The following is a 25,787-nucleotide window of genomic DNA, read 5'->3' as shown; positions in this document are numbered from 1 at the left end:
TTGTCACTGGTAGTTAGAGCCTAGAGCCTAGAAAGATGTTGACAAGGGTGTGAATGTGGAGGTTTGGATTTTAAGCAGATAATTTAGTTTATAGGAATTAAATGTACCAGTTGTTGAAAGGAACACTTTTATTGTGTAGTTTCTGAATGCTTAGTATTTCTTAATGCTATCAAATGTATCTTCACGTACTATCAAAACATTTTATTAATATTATATAGAAGTAAAATGGAAACTATTCTTTCTTTCAGTGCTTAGATGAGTATGAAGATGATGAAGCTGGGCAGAAAGAGCGGAAACGAGAAGATGCAATTACACAACAGAACACGATGCAAAATGAGGCTGTAAGCTTGTTAGATCCAGGAAGTTCCTATCTGTTACAAGTGAGTATTTAAAAATTCTAGAATGTCACTAGCTATTTTAACAATAATTTTTAAGTTACTGTTAATAATTTTTCCAGTTTCATTTTGGTTGCATCAACTCCATTTAAGTACTTTCAATGGATTTAACCAGTGATTTTCCTTATATCTAAACACTTTTTGACGTAAGCAGTGTTTGGTCCTTAGTTCCTGATCAATGAATATTTACTGACTAAGGTTTAAACAGTATCCGTTGTAAAAATAAGCAGGAAAAATAATTACCCTTTTGCTCTTAAAAAAGTAAGGATTAGTGAGTTTGAGTGGAGAGTTCTGTTCTAGGCTGATATTTGCATTAGAATTATGTAGCAAATAAAGAGTTGAATAACAAGTGTCTACCAAGTCAAATGTTTAAACATAATAAAACACAACATGTAGTATTGTGAATTGCCAGAAACCCCCGTATTTCTTTGTAATTATAAAATACTTTTTAAAACAAAATTTAAGTCAGTTTCCAATTAGCTGTTATCTTGGCTTCTTGTAGCACAGAAAATTGGGAGTTGTTGGCATTGGGGTGCCTGAGTTTAAAGCAAATCACTCTTCAGAATCATTCCATATAAACTGTACTTTGGGAATTATCTTGATATATCTAATCTTAAATTAATTTGATGACACTTTGAGATCGTAAGCTACTGTGTTGTCTTTTCAGAGTTCCAGCTTTGACTTTTTAAATGCATTTTATTATGATACTACTCTAAAAGGAGTTTCCGAGCAGTACACACATCTCCCTGTTTTACTGATGAAAAAAATGAAATGTACACTTGTCTATTAATTTGCAAGGTTATGATAGAAGGCATTTGGCAGAGAGAGGCAAAATATTTTGAAATGGTTTGGATGTGAATGCAAAACTTCTTTTTCCTCTGCTCTTTGATGTGAGGAATGGTAATGTGGGTTTGTCTGTGCTGCTGTACTGCAGTTGCTACTGCTAGAATACCCTGTTATAACACAGTGTAAGCTAACCATCCATTAGTGCTTCTCTCAGCACCTCTGTGACTGTTCATAATCTAAGGTATCTTTGTATCCTTTGTTTTTGTCCATTACAGCAAAGTTGAAATTAAATCTGTGCCTATTCCAGGTGAAGAAATAGACTCAATTTATTGGGATAGAGACAATATAGCATTTTGATTGAGTCTAGAACTGGTTTCAGTTCTTGGTCATGTCACTTAACATCAGGCAGCAGCTTTTGGAAAGAGGGCTGATTTCTTTCTGTTCCTTACCCAGTCAAAGCCGAGGAGCCTAGTGTTTAGTTTATTTCCAAGTTTATACCCAGATATGTAGCCGTCTCTGCTGCTCCGGGCTCTCTGAGGAGCTTTCCGCCTCAGTTTATCTTCTTTCCTGTAGCTTTTCTAATCTCTTCCTAGGTCTACCCTGCATTTCTCTCATTTTTGTTTGTTTGTTTCATTAGCAATTAGGATGTAACTCACTGATGACCTTGGTTTTAAGTATGTATCTTCCAGGCTATGTGCTTAGGATGAAAGTGAGGCAAAAACTCTCCCAGGGATCCCAAATTGCCACATTGAAGTTGGAATGGGAACAGGAACTTTTCTGTCTACATAGTTGACCTTTCTCTGAGTTACTACCTAAACTCACATATTCTGTTACTCAGATAAGATATAGATTTTATTTATAACTCCAACTTCAAAAACAACAAAAAGAAAATATTGGCATCATTGGTTGTTTTAAGGCTTTTTTTGAATAGGACAGAGAGATTTTGTTTCTTAGCATTATGTATGTGAATCAGTTAAATTTTTTTAAATGAAGAATGAAATGGGAACATGAATTTGGCATAATAGTAAGCTCTGTGAAAGGTTAGAGTGTTTTAAGTTTCTGTTTGGCATTTTTCAAATAATATGGAGTAGTGGTAATAAAAAATGAGCCTTTCTATTTTTTTCTTATATTTTTAGCTATGATTTTACACATTTTTAACCATGTTTTTTTCTAGATAATATGCCAGTTTTTAAAGTAATATATTAATTCTCTGATTAAATAATACATGATCAATTAGAAAATTTGAAAAAAATGAAAATGTAAAAGACAGGGGAAATTACCTAGTTTGGTCTCCTTATGTATTTTATGAACTATTTATTAAATTTTAAGCTTTAGGCTCAATTAATTTTAAAAGCAGCATACAGTCACATGCTAAAAAATGGAAAAAGCATAAGAAGGTGTATGGTAAAAAGTCTTCCTCAGCTACCTGGTTACCTTCTTTGGAGGCAACTAGTGCTTTCTTTTCTTGCACATCCTTCTAGATCCTTCTCGAGGTAGTCCATAAACAAATTTATGTCTATATGTGTGTATATATATGTCTATATATGTATTCACTAATTTTTAGCACACTGCTTTGCATCCTGTTCTTTTCATTTAATATTTTGGAGTACATAAAGAGCTTCCCTATTATTTTTTGGTAAACACAGAATATTCTATTTTATATACGTATCATAATTTTTCTAACTAATTGCTATTGATGGTCATTTAGGTTATATATAGTTTTTTGCTTTTACAAACAATGTGGTGGTGAAAACCTTTCAATATATGTTCTTTTGCATATGTGTGTGTAAATAAGTAGGATAAAACCCTAGCACTAGAATTTCTGGGTGAAAAGGATTGTGCATTTGTAATTTTGATGGTATTGCCAAAATTCTCTTTGTAGGTGTTATAGCATGAACATTTTTTTTCATGTTATTCAAAACTCTGTGTATTATTTTCAGTGGCATAGGATTTTCTTTTTTAATGTGTATAATAGGTGACACAAATTTCCCATTAATAGAAATCCTCAGTGGTTAAACGTTTTTACTATTATAAGTCATACTGGCATTAACATCTGTGGAGATTAAGCTTTTTGTGTTTTGAATTATTTTCTTTGGCCAGATTACCAGAGATGAACTTATTGGGCCAAAAGCCATATCGCATTTTTAATTTATTTATTTATTTATTTTTTGGCCACATCTTGAAGCTTGTGGGATCTTAGTTCCCCCAGGGATCGAACCCGTGCCCCCTGCAGTGAAAGCACAGAGTCCTAACCACTGGACCGCCAGGGAATTCCCCATGATGCATTTTAAAGATTTTAAAAATTTCTGATACATATTGCCTAAATTACTTATAAAGAAAAGTTTATCAGTTTATGTAAACAATGGCATTTTGTGAGAGGACATTTATGAGTTTTATTTTTCTCCTTTCTTTGATTATTTATTGATTTGCCTTTTAAAACAATCTCAAGTTTACTGAAAAGTTGCAAGTACTGTACAGAGAATTTTTTTTTCTTAAAATGTTTGAGAGTAAGTTGCTAACTTGATGCCCTATTACCCCCAATACTACAGTGAGTGTTTTCTACAAACAAGATCTCCTCCATAACCACAACAGAGCTCTTAAAAATAGGAAATTAAAATTGACACATTCTTTTATCATCTAACGTATTCAGCCATCATCAAGTTTTGCCAGTTGTCCCAATCATGTCCTAAATTATAGCAAGAGGGTCTAATTCAGAATCACATGTTCTATTTAGTCACTATATCTCTTTAGTTTCCTTCAATTTGATACAGTCTTTCCTTAACTTTCTTAATCTTAACACTTTTTAAGATTATAGGTCATTTATTTTGTGATGTGACCTTCAGTTTGGGTTATCTAATATTTACTTATAATTAGATTCAGGTTGTATGTCTTTGTCAGGAATATCACAGAATTGGTGCTATGTTTTTCTCATTGTGTATCCTATCAGATGACACATGATTTTAATTTGTTCCATTGCTGATGATGATCACTTTGGTCGTGTGATGAAGGTGGTATTTGCCAGGCTTCACTGCCCCTTCTTAATAAGTATTTTGTGGATAAGTGCTTTGAACCATGTAGATATCTTAATCTCCATCAAACTTTCTATTTATCTCTATCCATTTATCTGTCATCTATTTATATCTGTATATCTGTATCAACTCACTATTACCTATTTTACCTGATGGGTTTTACTTACCATCTGTATTAGTTTTCTATTGCTGCTATAACAAATTACCACAAATTTGATGTCTTAAAATGACACAAAACTATCCACTTGCACTTTCTGTAAGTTCGAAGTCTCATTGGACTAATAAAATCATGGACTGAAATCAAAGGCTAAAGTTGGGGCTGCATTCCTTTCTGGAGGCTATAGGGGAGAGTCCGTTTCCTTGCCTTTTCCAGCTCCTAGCGGCGACCTGTATTCCTTGTCCCCCCCTTCAAAGTCAGCATTGTGACCTTTCTTCTTTGCCATATCTCCCTCTGACCTTCTTCTGCTTCTTTCTTCCGCTTTCAGTGACCCTTGTGATTACATCGGGCCCATCAGATAACCCAGTATAATCTCCCTATTTAGTGGCATTGAATACCAACCTTAATTTCCCTTTGCCATGTAACCTAATACATTTGAAGGTTATAGAGATTAGAATGTGAACATCTTTTGAGGGTCATTATTCTGCCTACCACACCATCATTATTTATTTTAATAGTCACATTATCCCAAATTTGGCCAGTGGGAGCCCCTTTAGCCTTTTGTGTCCTTTGCTACGTCTCCATCCTTCTTGGAATACTTCGTTTTCTGGCATAATAAGATAATGCAGACTCATATTTAGCTTCTTACGCCAGTCTTGGAAGCTAGCAGCTGTTTCTCTAAGGAGCCCTGATTCCTTTTTACTGGAAAATGATATTGTGAAGCCAAGATCTGGGCTGTAGTTATGTTCATGTTGTTGAGATGTCACCATTCATAGTCCCTCTCTATGTGCAGACCTACTGTGTGTGTCTATATGTACATGCATACGTATACATATCTGTTTGTCTGCTGCCTGCCTACCTACCTAGGTAACTACATCTATCTATGTAGATACTGAAATTAATTTATACCAGTATGGCCAATTCTAATCTGATATCGCAAGGCTTAAATCTAGTATTTGTAACTCCCTTTTGTGACACTGAGGAACCTGTTTCCTGTTATTGTTAATGTGTTTTCTTATTTAGTCAATTCCCCCATATGTAACCTATCTCCCATCGCCACTCCTTCCCCACACTTATGCCCTCCTCACCGCGAGTGGGTTCTGACATCATACGTTGGCTTTACCTTGTGCATGGACACTCTCCTCACTTTCTTCAGGCTTGGGCATCCCTTGTGAAGCTGCAGGTTGCCCTCTTTACCCTGCTTGAGTTGTGACTCCTCACACCAGTTCACCCCCTCTGGGGATCCCGTCCTTACCCTGCTTAGCTTCTCCATCCTGTGACAGGCTGCTCTTCCCTGGGGCCTTTCTTTGTTCCTGCTCAGACTGAGACCTCATGCTGGATTACTCCTCCATGGGGACCCCTTATCACCTGATTGGGTTTTCACAGCTCCAGGCCAGGCTGCCACTCTGTGGACACTCTCTTCATCCTGTTTGGGCTCCGGCATATCAGCCCTGGTCATCCCCTACAGAGATGCTCTCCACACCTTGCAAGGTCTGTGAATTCTCCATGCCAGGCTGCCTTTTTTTTTTTTTTTTTTTTTTTTTGCGGTACGCAGGCCTCTCACTGTTGTGGCCTCTCCCGTTGCGGAGCACAGGCTCTGGATGCACAGGCCCAGCGGCCATGGCTCACGGGCCCAGCCACTCCGCGGCATGTGGGATCTTCCCGTACTGGGGCACGAACCCGTGTCCCCTGCATCAGCAGGCGGACTCTCAACCACTGCGCCACCAGGGAAGCGCCCCCCACTTTTTTTTAATTGAAGTACAGTTGCTATACAATACTATACAAGTTACAGGTATACAATATAGTGATTCACAATTTTTAAAGGTTATACTTCATATATAGTTACAAATATTGGTTATTATTTAGTTTTTCCTTTTAAAATCTTTGTTAATTTGATAATGTCCTTGTTTTATTCTCATTTTTAAAGTTATTTTATCAATTGTACATTACAGATATTCTGTTCTGCATTCATCTTCAACATTGTATCTTAGTACATTATATATACCAGTATAGGTATTTTAAAGTTAGTCCTGAGGGCCAGTTACCATGGTATGCTATAGTTTACCGAGGGCTATACTGAAGTTATTCAAGTTTATTTGAATAACTTCAGTATTATTTTACTATATTCTACTGGGCCTGTATTTGTCTTATCTTATTTCACAGATGCTTTTATATTCGTTTATACTTTACAAGTGCTGATCTGCCACTGCACCTGTAAAGACAGTGTTCGTGGAATTTCCTTATTGACCATTCTAAGCTTGAATGAAGCAGAATGTTTTATTTAAACTCACATAAAACAGTTCGTGCTTCGCCAACATTTTCTAAGCTCTACATAGGTCTTTCCCCCTCCCTTTGGTAATATAAACCATCCTATTACAAGAAAGATTATTTCAGGAAAAGTATATTTTAAATCAGTTGTATAATAAACTTTAGGGTTATTGGAAGGTCTAATTACATAATCGTTGAAACTTTTAAGACTATTATAGTCTTAGCATTTGTATTTTTTACAAGCAATTTCATTGATACTGAAGGTATTTCTTCTCCCCCCGCCCCGCATTTAGAATGGAATTTTCAACTTTAACAGTTATAGTAATTATGAAGTTATCACTCTTTGCTTGGAAATCTTTGTGGTCACAAATATAGAGGCGGAAATCTTTGTGGTCACAGAAATATAGAGGCTTCTAGTTAACAAATCTAAGATTTATATTTGTGTAGGATTTTGTATTAATGTATAGAAACATCAAGAATTTTCCTCCTTAAAGTTAAAAGGGACTCTTACTGCACTATAGGGGCTGTTTTTTTTTTTTCTATCTAACATTTCAGTTTCCTCTTTTTGGCAGGACATAGTTAAATTCCATCTGTAAATGTGAGTCTTGAATACACATGAGAGGCAGGCTACCACCCCTCCCAATCTCTGCTAATATTAATATAGTCTATCCAATTTGGGGAACATTCCATTGTTAAGCAATGCAATTTTTATATATATATATAAATTTATTTCTTATTTATTTATTTTTGGCTGCATTGAGCCTTTGTTGCTGCACGTAGGCTTTCTCTAGTTGTGGTGAGCGGGGACTACTCTTAGTTGTGTGCGGCCTTCTCATTGTGGTGGCTTCTCTTGTTGTGGAGCACGGGCTCTAGGTGTGTGGGCTTCAGTAGTTGTGGTACACAGGCTCAGTAGTTGTGGCTCGCGGGCTCTAGAGTGCAGGCTCAGTAGTTGTGGCGCACGGGCTTAGTTGCTCTGCGGCATGTGGGATCTTCCTGGACCAGGGCTTGAACCTATGTCCCCTGCATTGGCAGGCAGATTCCCAACCACTGCACCACCAGGGAAGTCCCTAAGCAATAGAATTTGATTGCTAGAGTCACTGTGAAATAACATTTAGTTACAAAATGTGTAATCTAATAAAACTGTACTCAAATCTGACCAATAAACAGTAAGCTTAAGTGTTGTCTAATAAAAAAGCATATTCAAATCTAACCAATAAACAGTAAGCTTAAGAGTTGTTGGTCTGCTTTAGAATCTTAGCTCTTGAATATTAGTTATACAGAAATAGGCTTAAATCTAATTGTTTATACATCTTGGACATGAGCATGGAGTAATTTGATCAAGTATGTCCGAGTTGTAATTTGATCAGTTGCACCAAACTAGCTGTAGAGAAAATACCGTAAAACTTGAGATATGTTTTAAGTGACTAGTTGTTTAAAAAAAAAAGCTGTGAGAAACGTAGAAAACAGATATTATACAACTTATTAGTATACTTAAATGGAGACTTACCTGATAACTGACTTTAAATCATTTATAGTTGGGTCAAAGTATAACATTAGTGTAATGCCACAATAGTGTAGTGTTGCTGAAAACATCCTCCATTTCACCTTTCTGTATTTATTAAAATTCTACTCTAATTGTGTATTAGTCTTGAGTTTTACCATGTTAGGGGAAAATGCCTACTTTAAGCCTCAGAAATATTATTTATTGCCAGATTGTTTCTACCATTACAATCAATATATCAGTTACCCACAAATCAGTAAATGCAACAAGGGCTATTCTTATTTAGCAATTTTGCCTATTTCATAGCAGCAAGAGATAGTCTGGATAATCAAGCTGATGTCATGTTTTGAAATATTTCAATTATAACCAAAGTGAGAGAGGTGTTATGTTTTGGAACTTAAGGCATTATTAGCATTTTTTCTAATGCATATTTAGACAGATATCATTCAAGGTCTGTGCCTTAAGTTTTAGTTCATATAGAATAAGATTAGGGACGTTTATGAAAGAAAACCTTGATAAAATGTTAGTTGGAGTACTGTTTGTGAAACTTAAGGGGTAAAGTTCCATGTGAAATCATTATTATCTACATTCAATAAAATGTACTTTGAGTGCATACACATAACCTTAGTATTTCTTTCTGCTTTATTTAAATAACCAGTGATTAAACATTTAAATCTAGCTACTGTGGTTTCAAAATAGTTTTAAAGGGACTTCCCTGATGGCACAGTGGTTAAGAATCCGCCTGCTAATGAGGGGGACACGGGTTCGAGCCCTGGTCTGGGAAGATCCCACATGCCGCGGAGCACCTAAGCCTGTGCGCCACAGCTATTGAGCCTGCGCTATAGAGCCTGCGAGCCACAATTACTGAGCCTGCGTACCACAACTATTGAAGCCCGTGCGCCTAGAGCCCGTGCTCCACAACAAGAGAAGCCACCGCAATGAGAAGCCCACACACCACAACAAAGAGTAGCCCCCGCTTGCTGCAACTAGAGAAAGCCCGCGAGCAGCAACGAAGACCCAATGCAGCCAAAGATAAATAAGTAAAAATAAATAAATCTATAAAAGAATTATTTTTTAAAAAACAATGGTAATTGTTCCAATATTCTCTATGAGTAGTTTTATGGAATACGGAATTGTGTGCTTATACACATACCCAAACTGATATGTCATTTTTTTTTTTACTTTACAGGAGCCATCTAGAACAGTTTCAGGCAGATACAAAAGGTAAGAATCCTTAAGTTATGACTAACAGCATATTGTAGACATAAATATAATGTCTTCCTGACCATGGCTTAACTAACTAGACTGTTTCAAGCAGCTGTTTGAAAAATAAGAAACCTTAATATTGTGCTCTTAAAAAGAAATTACATCGTAGGCAGGAGTGTAATGTCTTTCTGACCACGACTTATTCTGACATACTCTGCAGTCTTTGAACACTGCACACACCATGGATTTGTAAGGGTTTGATGAACTTAGCAAAAGAAAAACTGAGTCATTTTCCCTTGTGTATTTAAACACGGAAAATACAGATGTACCATCTGTATTAGTCAGCTTGGGATACCATAACAAAATACCATAGACAGGATGGCTAGAGCAGAAATTTATTTTCTTGCAGTTCTGGAGGCTGTAAAGTCCAAGATTACAGTGTCAGCGTGGTCTGGTTCTGATGAGGCTTCTCTTCCTGACTTGCAGAGAGCTGCCTTCTTACTGTGTCCTCAAATGGTGGAGAGAGAAGAGGTGGCTTCCCTGGTGTCTCTTTTGATAAAGACACTAATCCCATCATGAGGGCCCCACCCTCATGACCTCATCTAAACCTAATTACCTCCCAAATGCCCTGCTTCCAAATATACCATCACATCGGGGTTAGTGCTTTCAGCATATGAATTTTGGGAGTATCCAATTCATTCTGATCTTAGTTCATTCAGGCCACTATAACAAAATGTCACAGACAACAGAAATTTATTTCTCACAGTTCTGGAGCCTGGAAGTCAGAGATCAGAGTGCCAGCAGGGTCAGGTTCTGGTTGGTGAAGGCCCTCTTGCCAGTTGCAGCTTCGCACTGTGTCCTCACATGGTGGAAGGGGCTAGAGAGCTCTGTGGGATTTCTTTTATAAGAGCACTAACTCCATTCATGAGGACTCCACCTTTGTGACCTAGGCACCTCCCAAAGCCTCACCTCCTATTACCCTTACATTGGACATTAGGATTTCAACAGAATTTTGGGAGGGACACAAACATTCAGACCCTAGCAAGTCCATAGCACCAGCTATACACAAGGAGTAATGCTTTTATCAGAAAATGTGTTTGAGTGTGTGTGCACATGTATAGGAGGAAAATCACAATTAAGTATAAGTTGTTTAATGGACATGACTGAGATATTAGCTTCTTTCCCTGTTGAAGCCATGAAGGTTGCAGAAGGTGTGATCATGCTTGTGCTAATAAGTATGGAATAATGGTAAATCTTATCAAGTGCTTATAATGTCCAAGAAGCTTTACATAGAGATCTCATTCAATTCTCAAAGTTATCTTGTAAGGTAGGTACTGTAGGTATAATATTTACTTTCATTTTGTAGGTGAGTGAAGTGGGATAAAGAGGTAGAATCATTTCACTGTGCTTACGAAGCTAGTGAACAGAAGAGTCTGGATTTTAACTCGGGCAACCTGACTCCAGAACCCACATGCTTGCACAAGACAATCTACCTAGATTTATACATATAAAACCTCTGTCTTCCCCTACTTTTATGTTAAAGTTTAAAATATTTGGTTAAAAGTTGTGGTTATTATAATTCATCTAAAATAAAACATTAAGAAGAGCTCTAATTTTAATACTAAGTTATTATATAGATAAAATTCAATGTTTAACTTTTTTTTAAATAAATAAATTTATTTATTTATTTTTGGCTGTGTTGGGTCTTCGTTGCGGTGCGTGGGCTTCTCATTGCAGTGGCTTCTCTTGTTGCAGAGCATGGGCTCTAGGTGCGTGGGCTTCAATAGTTGTGGCGCAAGGGCTTAGCTGCTCCATGGCATGTGGGATCTTCCTAGACCTGGGCTTGAACCCATGTTCTCTGCATTGGCAGGCAGATTCTTAACCACTGCGGCACCAGGGAAGTCCCAGTGTTTACCTTTTAAAAGAGATAAGAAGGCCAAGGTAATCAACAATTGACTAAGTAGGTCTGATATGTTTGCCACTGCTGCTGCTTTTATTTTCATTTCTGAGTAATTTTGTTGTAGATATAATGAAACTTGTGCTTGGTAATTTTTACTTAACATGAATAGTTTAAACTGGAAAGACTCTTTTGTCTTTTGCTAGCAAGCATTGCCAATCAAATAGCTTTGATTTGGCCTATTTCCAGGCCACATTTTCAAACCAAAAGAGTTTTTATCATCAGTTTTTGGTTTGGGGAATAAAAATAAATTTCAGTAACTTATCAAGTTTGCTGTATCATTCATACATATTTAATCCTTATTAAATTATAAACCTTAAATTATAATTGGCACTTTTCAGGTTTGCATTCTTTAGTTAGAATCATTAGGGGAATAACTTTCTTACAAATCCTCATCAAAAGCTTTATTTACATATTGTGTTAAATTAGGTAGAAAATTGATTTCACATGGTGTATGTTTTTATTTTTAAGCTTTTTTTTATTGGAGTATAATTGCTTTACAATGGTGTGTCAGTTTCTGCTGTACAGTGAAGTTAGTTAGCTATATGTATACATATATCCCCTCCCTCTTGGATCTCCCTCCCCTCCCTATCCCACCCGTTTTTAGACCATTATTTTACTTGTGACCTGTTCATATACTTGTTACTTCTTTTATTTTCATAGCCTAAAGCACATGGTTTGTTACTTTTCAGCTCTCAAAGGTTTAGCCATGTTTAATACTGTTATAAAACAAACAACAACAAAAAATTTTTTTAAGTTTCTAGTCATTATTCATGGACTCATAGCAACTCGTAGTTGAACACACACCAAATAAAAACAAACACAAAATCTAGATCTGAAATTATCAATTGCTTATCTAGAGGTATTTGTTACATTGTATATCAACAGTTCATGACTTTCATTAATCTGTCAGCAAGTTGTAGCAAAGACTGGAGAATGTATGTTTTTTGGAGAAGGGTGTCTGCTGATTAATGGGGGTGAAAAAAGGAGGAATGGGCTAAAGGGTAGAAATTTGGCATTATATGTTAGAAAATATTTTCAGCAAACCAAATAACTTATGATATATATACGACTAGACAAACTTAAAAAGTCATTAGAGGGTACAAGCCACCCACAAGACTAGTTTGTGTGCTCTTGTAAATTATGGATTAAATATTAAATTTTTTCTTACAAATATCAAGGATGTACTTTTTAAGCATTGAGTTTGTTAAGCAGTCACTGTAGTTGAGCTCTATTTTATTGAATCAGCTCCTGTTTACCTAGAACGTCTCTTAACATATTCACTGAACTCCTTTTTAAAACATGTTTAAATAACTTTGGATAATTATTTGGAGGGGGGGATCTTGAAATTTCTGAAACTCAAGGTTTAAGAAGGATGGATCAGTGGTCATGTATTTTTGTTTTTTTTTTCCCCCAATGTGTAATTTTCTTAGTAGAATGTTTACTTGGTTAATATAATCACTCTTGAGGATAATTCATTATACTTAACTTACCAGAAATGAACATGTATGATAGCCCCTAACTGGAGAAACTTACATTTCTGACAATGAGATAGGTTATAAGCTATAGCATATTAATATAAAGTTACAATACAGGCATTAAACTGATTCTTTAGAAAACTGTTAATTATAGGAGTTAATAATTATAGGAAAATTATTACCTATTTATGTTAAATGGAGAGAGGGAAAGCATATAACAAAGAGTATGATGTAAAACAACGTCTATCATAATATATATAAGCGTTCTTGAACTCTATTGATGAGCTGCTGAAATTCTATGTAAAAGAATATCATGGTTATCTGGGAGAAGAGCTATATTTTTCATCAGATTTTCAAAGAGATCTGCAATCCAAAAAGCTTATGAACTACTAATATATTGTAGAATGTAACAGCCGTTATCTCTGGGTTGGTGGAGTTACTGGAGCTATTGATTCATGTTATCTGTTTCCCACAGTGAATATGTATCACAATTTTAATAAAGAGTCTGAGAGATGATTTTGATCTTTAGTTGTTGCTCTGTGTGTGTGTGTGTGTGTGTGTGTGTGTGTGTGTGTGTGTTTAAAAGGAGAAGAGAGAGAAGACCTACCCAGAGTGAGGGGCTGTTTGGGACAGTGGTGGTGGAATTGAATAAGGTAGTGAAACATTAAAAATATGGAGACCAGTCATGTACTTCTTGGTTATTTAGTAATTTCACGACTTACCTAATACTTCTAAATATTTGGTATCCATTCTAAAACTAGGATTTTCCTCATGGGTCTTGTATTTCTTCTAATTGCTAAGGTTTAAAATACCTATTTTAGTGCAAAATTCCTCTAGCTGTAATCTCATAATGCTGCCAATCTTGTTCTCGTGATAGTTTTATCCCCCAACACAACACCTTCTAGTGTTTCCACAGAAAATATGAAAATTCCCAGAGGGGGAAAATTTCGGTAAATGGTGGTATTTATCTTTGATGATACTGTTTATTCTTTTTCCTTTTCTGCACATTATGGTTAATACTTTGTAGCTAAGGGCAGAGGGGGATTCTTTTTGGAATTGTATTGGTTAGAGATTTGTGTTAACATTCCTGAATAGAACGTTACAATCTTTTTGGAGTTAGTAAAACAATCTTTTATTCTGGGTATTTTGCGCTGTACATATCCAGCCCTCAAAAATAGGTTAAAAACATTTCTGTTTTTAAAATAAACAGAGCTAAATTTGGTAATAAGATCAAGTTAATACAGTTATTCACAATTATGACAGTGTTCTTTACAGACCTAATACATAATGGGGATAAATCACTGATTATGTTTTTCAGTAATAATTATTCCTTGTTTTGAGTTTGTATGATATTATCACTTGTGTATTGACAGGCCTAATATGAAGGATTTTTAAAATTGTTAATAGGTTAAACTTTTTGAAATGCTGTTTTAAGCTTGTACATCAAGCAAATACAAACATATTAAGGGATATCCACATTTTTAGGTTTTCGTTTGTAGTTGTCAGCATTGTGGTTTCTATTTGAATAATCTGTGGTTGATGCAGATAAGTGGACTTCTTTTTAAGTGAAAAGAGGTCCTTTAAAATGATTCTAATGATCTTTTATAACATGATAGATAATGGCTTTGGTGATACCTTACCCTCTTGATTTTCTTCCTACCACTTTGCCAGTATTTCCCAGTTTTTATTTGTAGTTCTTCCTTTCCTGTACTTACTCTTTATGTGTTGGTGTTACTCAGCTCTTTGTCTTAGACTTTATTCTCTTTTTGTTCTGTGTATTTGTTCTAGAAATTTCTTTCACTCTGGTGACTTTGGTTACTGCATATACCTATGTTGATGATTCTAAATCATTAGCTCTATACCTATATGACCAACAACTTTCAAATATCTACTTTTAGATATCTTAGAAGCATCTTAAACTCAGCATGTTCAAAAGTAAACTTGTGAAACTTAGTGGATTTCAGTAGTTGGTATCAAAATCGATTCTTGGGGAGCCGGAGGAAGATGGCGGAAGAGTAAGACGCGGAGATCACCTTCCTCCCCACAGATACATCAGAAATTCATCTACACGTGGAACAACTCCAACAGAACACCTACTGAACGCTGACAGAAGACCTCAGACCCCCCAAAAGGCAAGAAACTCCCCACATACCTGGGTAGGTCAAAAGAAAAAAAGAATAAACAGAGACAATAGGATATGGACGGGACCTGCACCAGTGGGAGGGAGCCGTGAAGGAGGGAAGGTTTCTACACACTACAAGCCCCTTCGAGGGCGGAGACTGCAGGTGGCGGAGGGGGAAAGCTTCGGAGTAGCGGAGGAGAGCACAGCAACAGGGGTGTGGAGGGCAAAGCAGAGAGATTTTGGCACAGAGGATCGGTGCCCTCAGGCACACACCAGGCCGAGAGGCTTGTCTGCTCGGCCGCCAGAGCGGGCGGGGCTGGGAGCTGAGGCTCGGGTATCGGCTTTCAGTCGGAGCGCAGGGAGAGGTCTGGGGCTGGCGGCAGGAAGAGACCCTGAAGGGGTTAGTGCTAGCCCGGAGGGAGTCCGGGGAAAGGGTCTGGAGCTACCGGAGAGGCAAGAGACTTTTTTCCCTTTTGTTGCCTGGTGCGCGAGGAGAGGGCATTCCCCTCCCTCCCCTCTGCCTGAGTGAGCCAGAGCCCCCGAATCAGCGTCTCCTTTAAACCCGTCCTGTCTGAGCGAAGAACGGACGCCCTCCGGCGACCTACGCGCAGAGGCGGGGCCAGGTCCAAGGCTGAGACCCGGGAGCTGTGAGAGCAGAGACAGGGAAATCTCTCTGTGCAGCCTCCGAGGCAGCGGATTAAAGCTCCACGGTCCATTTGATGTGCCCTGCGTCTGTGGAGTGCATGAATGGACAGCGAATCATCCCAAATTGAGGAAGTGGACCTTGAGGACAAGATTTAAGACTTTCCCCCCCTTTTTTTCCCTCTTTTTACAACGAATTATCTCAAATTAAGGAGGTGGACTTAGCAAGATTTCAGACTTTTCGCCCTTTTCCTCTTTTTACAACGAATTATCCCAAATCGAGGAGGTGGACTTGGAGAGCAAGATTTTTGATTTTTCCCCCTGCTCTCTTTTTGTGAATGTGTATGTGTAATCTTCTGTGTAAGATTCTCTCTGTATAGCTTTGCTTCCACCATATGTCCCAGGGTTCTTTCGGTCCGTGTTTTTTTTCAATAATTACTTTTTAATTTTAATAACGCTACTATATTTCATACTTTATTCTATTTTACTTTACCTGCTCTTTCTTTTTTTCCTCCCTTCCCTTCCTCCCTCCCTCCCTCCGCTCCTCCTTTCCTTCTTTCTTTTTCTTTCCTCCATCCCTCCCTCCCTCCCACCCTTCTTCTTTCCACTTTCTTTTTCTTTCCTTCCTCCCTCCCTCCTGTCTTTCTTTCTTTCTTTCCTTCCTCCCTCCCTCCCTCTCTTCTTCCATTCACTCTTCCTTTTGCTTTCATTCCTCCCTCCCTCCCTCCTTTCTTTCCTTTCTTTCCATCCTTCCTCCCTCCCTCCTTTCTTTCTTTCTTCCTTCCTTCCTTCCTTACTTCCCTTCTTCCTTTCTTTCAATCTCTCTTTCTTTCTTCTACTAATTATTTCTTTCTACTTTTTCTCACTGTTATTCTGAGCCGGGTGGATGAAAGGCTCTTGGTGCTGCAGCCAGGAGTTAGTGCTGTGCCTCTGAAGTGGGAGAGCCAACTTCAGGACACGGGTCCACAAGAGACCTCCCAGCTCCACATAATATCAAGCAGCAAAAATCTCCCAGGGATCTCCATCTCAACACCAGCACCCAGCTTCAGTCAACGACCAGCAAGCTACAGTGCTGGTCACCCTATGCCAAGCAACTAGCAAGGCAGGAACACAACCCCACCCATTAGCAGAGAGGATACCTAAAAACATAATAAGGCCACAGGCACCCCAAAACACACCACCAGACGTGGACCTGTCCACCAGAAAGACAAGATCGAGCTTCAACCACCAGAACACAGGCATTAGTCCCCCCCACCAGGAAGCCTACACAACCTACTGAAACAACCTTAGCCACGGGGGACAGACACCAAAAACAACGGGAACTACGAATCTGCAGCCTGCAAAAAGGAGACCCCAAACACAGTAACATAAGCAAAATGAGAAAGCAGAAAAACACACAGCAGGTGAAGGAGCAAGATAAAAACCTACCAGACCTAACAAATGAAGAGGTAATAGGCAGTCTACCTGAAAAAGAATTCAGAATAATGATAGTAAAGCTGATCCAAGATTCTATTTCCCAGATCCAAAATCTTGGAAATAGAATAGACAATATGCAAGAAACAGTTAACAAGGACCTAGAAGAACTAAAGATGAATCAAGCATCGATTAAAAACACAATAAATGAAATGAAAAATACTCTAGATGGGATCAATAGCAGAATAACTGAGGCAGAAGAACGGATAAGTGAGGTGGAAGATAAAATAGTGGAAATAACTGATGCAGAGAAAAATAAAGAAAAAAGAATGAAAAGAACAGAGGACAGTCTCAGAGACCTCTGGGACAACATTAAACGCACCAACATTCGAATTATAGGGGTTCCAGAAGAAGAAGAGAAAAAGAAAGGGACTGAGAAAATATTTGAAGAGATTATAGTTGAAAACTTCCCTAATATGGGAAAGGAAATAGTTAATCAAGTCCAGGAGGCACAGAGAGTCCCATACAGAATAAATCCAAGAAGAAATACGCCAAGACACATATTAATCAAACTGTCAAAAATTAAACACAAAGAAATCATATTAAAAGCAGCAAGGGAAAAACAACAAATAACACACAAGGGAATCCCCATCAGGATAACAGCTGATCTCTCAGCAGAAACTCTACAAGCCAGAAGGGAGTGGCAGGACATAATTAAAGTGATGAAGGAGAGAAACCTGCAACCAAGATTACTCTACCCAGCAAGGATCTCATTCAGATTTGATGGAGAAATTAAAACGTTTACAGACAAGCAAAAGCTGAGAGAGTTCAGCACCACCAAACCAGCTTTACAACAAATGCTAAAGGAACTTCTCTAGGCAAGAAACACAACAGAAGGACTATACCTACAATAACGAACCCAAAGCCATTAAGGAAATGGGAATAGGAACATACATATCAATAATTACCTTAAATGTAAATGGACTAAATGCTCCCACCAAAAGACACAGAGTGGCTGAATGGATACAAAAACAAGACCCATATATATGCTGTCTACAAGAGACCCACTTCAGACCTAGAGACACATACAGATTGAAAGTAAGGGGATGGAAAAAGATATTCCATGCAAATGGAAATCAAAAGAAAGCTGGAGTAGCAATTCTTATATCAGACAAAATAGACTTTAAAATAAAGACTATTAGAAGAGACAAAGAAGGACACTACATAACGATAAAGGGATCGATCCAAGAAGAAGATATAACAATTGTAAATATTTATGCACCCAACATAGGAGCACCTCAATACATAAGGCAAATACTAACAGCCATAGAAGGGGAAATCGACAGTAACACAATCATAGTAGGGGACTTTAACACCCCACTTTCACCAATGGACAGATCATCCAAAATGAAAATAAATAAGGAAACACAAGCTTTAAATGATACATTAAATAAGATGGACTTAATTGATATTTATAGGACATTCCACCCAAAAACAACAGAATACACATTTTTCTCAAGTGCTCATGGAACATTCTCCAGGATAGATCATATCTTGGGTCACAAATCAAGCCTTGGTAAATTTAAGAAAATTGAAATTGTATCAAGTATCTTTTCTGACCACAATGCTATGAGACTAGACATCAATTACAGGAAAAGATCTGTAAAAAATACAAACACATGGAGGCTAAACAATACACTACTCAATAATGAAGTGATCACTGAAGAAATCAAAGAGGAAATTAAGAAATACTTAGAAACAAATGACAATGGAGACACGACGACCCAAAACCTATGGGACGCAGCAAAAGCAGTTCTAAGGGGGAAGTTTATAGCAATACAATCCCACCTTAAGAAACAGGAAACATTTCGAGTAAACAACCTGACCCTGCACCTAAAGCAATTAGAGAAAGAAGAACAAAAAACCCCCAAAGTTAGCAGAAGGAAAGAAATCATAAAGATCAGATCAGAAATAAATGAAAAAGAAATGAAGGAAACGATAGCAAAGATCAACCAAACTAAAAGCTGGTTCTTTGAGAAGATAAACAAAATTGACAAACCATTAGCCAGACTCATCAAGAAAAGAAGGGAGAAGACTCAAATCAGTAGAATTTGAAATGAAAAAGGAGAAGTAACAACTGACACTGCAGAAATACAAAAGATCATGAGAGATTACTATAAGCAACTCTATGCCAATAAAATGGACCACCTGGAAGAAATGGACAAATTCTTAGAAAAGCACAACCTACCAAGACTGACTCAGGAAGAAATAGAAAATATGAATAGACCAATCACAAGCACTGAAATTGAAACTGTGATTAAAAATCTTCCATCAAACAAAAGCCCAGGACCAGATGGCTTCACAGGCGAATTCTATCAAACATTTAGAGAAGAGCTAACACCCATCCTTCTCAAACTCTTCCAAACAATATCAGAGGAAGGAACACTCCCAAACTCATTCTACGAGGCCACCATCACCTTGATACCAAAACCAGGCAAGGATGTCACAAAGAAAGAAAACTACAGGCCAATATCACTGATGAACATAGATGCAAAAATCCTCAACAAAATACTAGCAAACAGAATCCAACAGCACATTAAAAGGATCATACACCATGATCAAGTGGGGTTTATTCCAGGAATGCAAGGATTCTTCAATATACGCAAATCAATCAATGTGATACACCATATTAACAAGTTGAAGGAGAAAAACCATATGATCATCTCAATAGATGCAGAGAAAGCTTTCGACAAAATTCAACACCCATTTATGATAAAAACCCTGCAGAAAGTAGGCATAGAGGGAACTTTCCTCAACATAATAAAGGCCATATATGACAAACCCACAGCCAACATTGTCCTCAATGGTGAAAAACTGAAACCATTTCCACTAAGATCAGGAACAAGACAAGGCTGCCCACTCTCACCACTCTTATTCAACATAGTTTTGGAAGTTTTAGCCACAGCAATCAGAGAAGAAAAGGAAATAAAAGGAATCCAAATTGGAAAAGAAGAAGTAAAGCTGTCACTGTTTGCAGATGACATGATACTATACATAGAGAATCCTAAAGATGCTACCGAAAAACTACTAGAGCTAATCAATGAATTTGGTAAAGTAGCAGGATACAAAATTAGTGCACAGAAATCTCTGGCATTCCTGTACACTAATGATGAAAAATCTGAAAATGAAATCAAGAAAACACTCCCATTTACCATTGCAACAAAAAGAATAAAATATCTAGGAATAAACCTACCTAAGGAGACAAAAGACCTGTATGCAGAAAATTATAAGACACTGATGAAAGAAATTAAAGATGATATAAATAGATGGAGAGATATACCATGCTCCTGGATTGGAAGAATCAATATTGTGAAAATGACTCTACTACCCAAAGCAATCTACAGATTCAATGCAATCCCTATCAAACTACCACTGGCATTTTTCACAGAAGTAGAACAAAAAATTTCAAAATTTGTTTGGAAAAACAAAAGACCCCGAATAGCCAAAGCAATCTTGAGAACGAAAAACGGAGCTGGAGGAATCAGGCTCCCTGACTTCAGACTATACTACAAAGCTACAGTAATTAAGACAGTGTGGTACTGGCATAAAAACAGAAAGATAGATCAGTGGATCAGGATAGAAAGCCCAGAGATAAACCCACGCACATATGGCCAACTTATCTTTGATAAAGGAGGCAGGAATGTACAGTGGAGAAAGGACAGCCTCTTCAATAAGTGGTGCTGGGAAAACTGGACAGGGACATGTAAAAGTTTGAGATTAGATCATTCCCTAACACCATACACAAAAATAAGCTCAAAATGGATTAAAGACCTAAATGTAAGGCCAGAAACTATCAAACTCTTAGAGGAAAACATAGGTAGAACACTCTATGACATAAATCACAGCAAGATCCTTTTGGACCCACGTCCTAGAGAAATGGAACTAAAAACAAAGATAAACAAATGGGACCTAATGAAACTTCAAAGCTTTTGCACAGCAAAGGAAACCATAAACAAGACCAAAAGACAACCCTCAGAATGGGAGAAAATATTTGCAAATGAAGCAACTGACAAAGGATTAATCTCCAAAATTTATAAACAGCTCATGCAGCTCAATAGCAAAAAAACAAACAACCCAATCCAAAAATGGGCAGAAGACTTAAATAGGCATTTCTCCAAAGAAGATATACAGACTGCCAACAAACACATGAAAGAATGCTCAACATCATTAATCATTAGAGAAATGCAAATCAAAACTACAATGAGATATCATCTCACACCAGTCAGAATGGCCATCATCAAGAAATCTAGAAACAATAAATGCTGGAGAGGGTGTGGAGAAAAGGGAACACTCTTGCACTGCTGGTGGGAATGTGAATTGGTACAGCCACTATGGAGAACAGTATGGAGGTTCCTTAAAAAACTAAAAATAGAACTACCATATGACCCAGCAATCCCACTACTAGGCATATACCCTGAGAAAACCATAATTCAAAAAGAGACATGTACCAAAATGTTCATTGCAGCTCTATTCACAATAGCCCGGAGCTGGAAACAACCTAAGTGTCCATCATCGGATGAATGGATAAAGAAGATGTGGCACATATATACAATGGAATATTACTCAGCCATAAAAAGGAACGAAACTGAGCTATTTGTAATGAGGTGGATAGACCTAGAGTCTGTCATACAGAGTGAAGTAAGTCAGAAAGAGAAAGACAAATACCGTATGCTAACACATATATATGGAATTTAAAAAAAAAAAAAATGTCATGAAGAACCTAGGGGTAAAACGGGAATAAAGACACAGACCTACTTGAGAATGGACTTGAGGATATGGGGAAGGGGAAGGGTAAGCTGTGACAAAGGGAAAGAGAGGCATGGACATATATACACTACCAAACGTAAGGTAGATAGATAGTGGGAAGCAGCCGCAGAGCACAGGGAGATCAGCTCGGTGCTTTGTGACCGCCTGGAGGGGTGGGATGGGGAGGGTGGGAGGGAGGGAGATGCATGAGGGAGGGGATGTGGGAACAGATGTATATGTATGACTGATTCACTTTGTTATAAAGCAGAAACTAATAAAAAAAAAAAAATCGATTCTTGCTCAAGTCAGAAATCTGGACATTGCTTTTGACCCTTCCTTCCTTCCTTCCTTCCTTCCTTCCTCCCTCCTTCCTTTCCTTTCCTTCCCTCCCCTCCCCTCCCCTTTCTTCACTACCTCACTTAAATTCAGTCATTGTAGCTCCAGTGCCAACCCCCCAACTAGGACACCATCATCTTTTTTTTTTTTTAATAAATAAATAAATAAATTGTTGGCTGCGTTGGTTTTTTGTTGCTGCGTGTGGACTTTGTCTATTTGTGGCGAGCTGGGGCTACTCTTCATTGTGGTGCCCGGGCTTCTCATTGCGGTGGCTTCTATTGTTGCGGAGCACAGGCTCTAGGTGTGTGGGCTTCAGTAGTTGTGGTGCACGGGCTTAGTTGCTCCGTGGCATGTGGGATCTTCCCAGACCAAGGAGCAAACCCTTGTTGCCTGCATTGGCAGGTGGATTCTTAACCAGTGCGCCACCAGGGAAGTCCAGAGACACCATCATCTCTTACATAGATGATTACAATACCCTTCAAACTGCTCTCGCTGCCTTCAGTTTTGCTCATTTCCAGTGCATTTTATTAAAATGATTCTGTCACTTTCCCTGCTTTAATGACTTCCTATTACCTTTAAATGAGTCTAAACTGGTCTCCAAGGCAGGCAGGGTGATGCACAAGATAATGTTAGGATGCAGGAGGAAAATATTAGATCTTCTGTTTATATTTACCTTTTAATCTAAAAGACAGTAAGACATTTACAGTCATCCCTTGATATTCACGGAGGGGGGATTGGGTCCAGGACCCCGAGGATACCAAAATCTGTGGATGCTCAAGTCCCTTATATAAAATGGTGTATTTGTATATAATCTATGCACATCCTCTTGTATACTTAAATTATCTCTAGAATGCTTATAGTACCTAATACAGTGTGAGTGCTATATAAATATAAGTTTGGCTTTTTGGAAATTTCTAGCATTTTCCCCCCCTGAATATTTTCGATGTGGGTTGGTTCAGTCTGTGGATGTGGAACCCACAGATTCATAGGGCCCACTGTATACTTTATAGCTAGCACTATGTACTTGTTATTTATTCCCTTGTTCTATGTATCAGATGATTACTTAGTATTTGAGGTATCCTGAGGAAAGTGTGTTTTGTTCACTTTCTAAATGTTGCACAATAGTGTAATTTGAATGGTTAGATGGATTTATGAATTATTATGTTGTTTAATACAAAATGGATAGGTCGGGGGGGAATTTAAGGAGAATATAAAAACAAGTATATAAACGCAAAGGTGATCATGTGGTTGTTCAGTTGGCAAGATACATAAAATCAGATCTGTTCTTATAAATTAGAAAAAAATTTTGATGCTTGCTTTGGAGTTTTAAGTGAAAATTTAAAAAACTTTAAATTCTTACTGTGAGGCATCTCTTTCTGCTGTTACAGACATTAAAAATCAAATATGCATGCTCATTTTAGAACTACACCTTCAAATCTCTGTATATCACAAAGAGTTAAAATAAGTTCCTCAGAAGTAAAGCATATTCAAATTATACTTTCATTAAAAATACTATAGTCGGGCTTCCCTGGTGGCGCAGTGGTTGAGAGTCCGCCTACCGATGCAGGGGACATGGGTTCGTGCCCCGGTCTGGGAAGATCCCACATGCCTCGGAGCGGCTGGGCCCCTGAGCCATGGCTGCTGAGCCTGCGCGTCCAGAGCCTGTGCTCCACAACAGGAGAGGCCACAACAGTGAGAGGCCCGCGTACCGAAAAAAAAAAAAAATACTGTAGTCAATTTCTGTGAAAACAAAAAAAATTTGTACCATAAATAATTAAAATGTATATTTAGGGACTTCCCTGGTGGTACAGTGGTTAGGAATCTGCCTGCCAATGCAGGGAACACGGGTTTCATCCCTGGTCTGGGAAGATCCCACATGCCATGGAGCAACTAAGCCCATGCGCCACAGCTACTGAGCCTGCCTTCTAGAGCCCGCGAGCCACAACTACTGAGCCTGTGCACCACAACTACTGAGGCTGTGCGCCGCAACTACTGAAGCCTGCCCGCCTAGAGCCCGTGCTCCACAACAAGAGAAGCCACTGCAATGAGAAGCCCGTGCACCGCAACGAAGAGTAGCCCCCGTTCGCCGCAACTAGAGACAGCCTGCGTGCAGCAACAAAGACCCAACGCAGCCAAAAAAAAAAAAAGATGTACATTTAAAATTCTTTTCACCCCTTTATTTTATGTTTTTTGTGATACAGATAATATTTTAACAATATCATATAAATCATGTTATTTGATTTACATATATGTTTGTACAATAAAGGATATATGAATATGTAATATATAATATATAACCAAACATAATGATATTGTAAATCGATTATAAAGATAGTAGATAAATATACATACCAATGTGTATGTAATGAATAAATTTGGAGACCATTAGTTGAAATTCTTCATAAAATAGCTTTCAGGTCTCCTGCTTGCTTTTCCAGTGTCATATCTTGCTTTCAGGTCTCCTGCTTGCTTTTCCAGTGTCATATCTTATCACCCCTATATTTACCTTTCATGCTTTAGCCATATTAGATTTTTCTGTTTCTCAAAGGGCCACGTACTCTTTGTTTCTAGATATTTACACATTCTTATTCCTCTTTTAAGTCTGAGTTTAAACATTCTTTAGCATAATGCTGCTCAAAGTGTGGTCCTTGAACTGTTTGTAAGTAATCCATGACAAGGTCAGAATAAAACTTGAGAGTAAATATTTAGAAGCCTGAATTGCATTTTAACATTGTCATTATCACACCTAAGTGCATGATAAGCAGAATCCTTTCAGAACAGGATATCGACTAGTTCAGGTGCTGTGGTACGTACGTGATTTTTTTTAATTTAAGTTTTTAGAGCAAAATGGAGGGAAAGGTACAGAGATTTCCCATATAAACCTGTCCCCACACATGGATAGGCTCCCCATTATCAACATTCCTCAACAGGGAGGCACATTTGTTAAAATTGATGAACTTACACGGACACATCATAACCACCCAAAGTCCGTAGTTAACATTATGGTTCAGTCTTGGTGTTGTACATTCTGTGAGTTTGGACAAATGTATAATGACATGTATCCATCACTATGGTATCATTTTACTCTCTGATCTTTTTATTCTCTCCATAGTTTTGCCTTTTCCACAATGTCATGTAACTGAAACCATACAGTATATAGCCTTCTCAGATTGGCTTCTTTCACTTAGTAATATGCATTTAAATTTCCTCCATATCATTTCATGGCTTGATAGCTTATTTCTTTTTAGTGCTGAATAATATTCCATTTTCTGTAGTTTATTTGTCTGTTCACCTTGAAAGGACATCGTGGTTGCTCCCAAGTTTTGGCAATTATGAATAAAGCTGCTATAAACACCCACGTGCAGGTTTTTGGGTAGACATATGTTTTCAGCTTTAGGTCAATACCAAGGAGCATGATTGGTGGTAAGAGTATATTTAGTTTTATAAGAAACCACGAAACTGTCGCTGAAGCGGCTGTACCGTTTTACATTCCCACCAGCAGTGAATAAGGGTTCATGTTACTCCACATCTTCACCAGCATTGATCCTGATTTTAGCCATTTTAATATGTGTACAGTGGTATCTCATTTTAGTTTGCATTTCCCTGATGATATATGGAGCATCTTCTCATATGCTAATTTGCCATCTGTATATCTTCTTTGCTGAGGTGTCTGTTAAGTTCTTTGGCCTAT

The 25,787-nt window shown here is 37.8% G+C and overlaps 1 protein-coding gene across 2 annotated transcripts in view; it reads left to right on the top strand.

Annotated features, from left to right (window-relative positions):
* The window catches only part of PAWR (pro-apoptotic WT1 regulator), a 106,536-nt gene that overhangs the window by 68,728 nt on the left and 12,021 nt on the right, over positions 1–25,787 (top strand). Inside the window, exons 2-4 of one of the 2 annotated variants that reach the window (XM_079715003.1) lie at positions 249–380; positions 5,754–5,858; positions 9,326–9,360. In XM_079715003.1, the coding sequence (XP_079571129.1) occupies positions 249–380; positions 5,754–5,858; positions 9,326–9,360 (272 nt within the window). The remainder of the gene's footprint in view (positions 1–248; positions 381–5,753; positions 5,859–9,325; positions 9,361–25,787) is intronic. The other variant, XM_079715004.1, reaches the window with a different exon arrangement.

The sequence above is a fragment of the Hyperoodon ampullatus genome, assembly GCF_949752795.1.
Source record: "Hyperoodon ampullatus genome assembly, chromosome: 11".
Classification (NCBI taxonomy): Eukaryota; Metazoa; Chordata; class Mammalia; order Artiodactyla; family Ziphiidae; genus Hyperoodon; species Hyperoodon ampullatus.
This window is presented reverse-complemented; position numbering and strand designations above follow the sequence as displayed.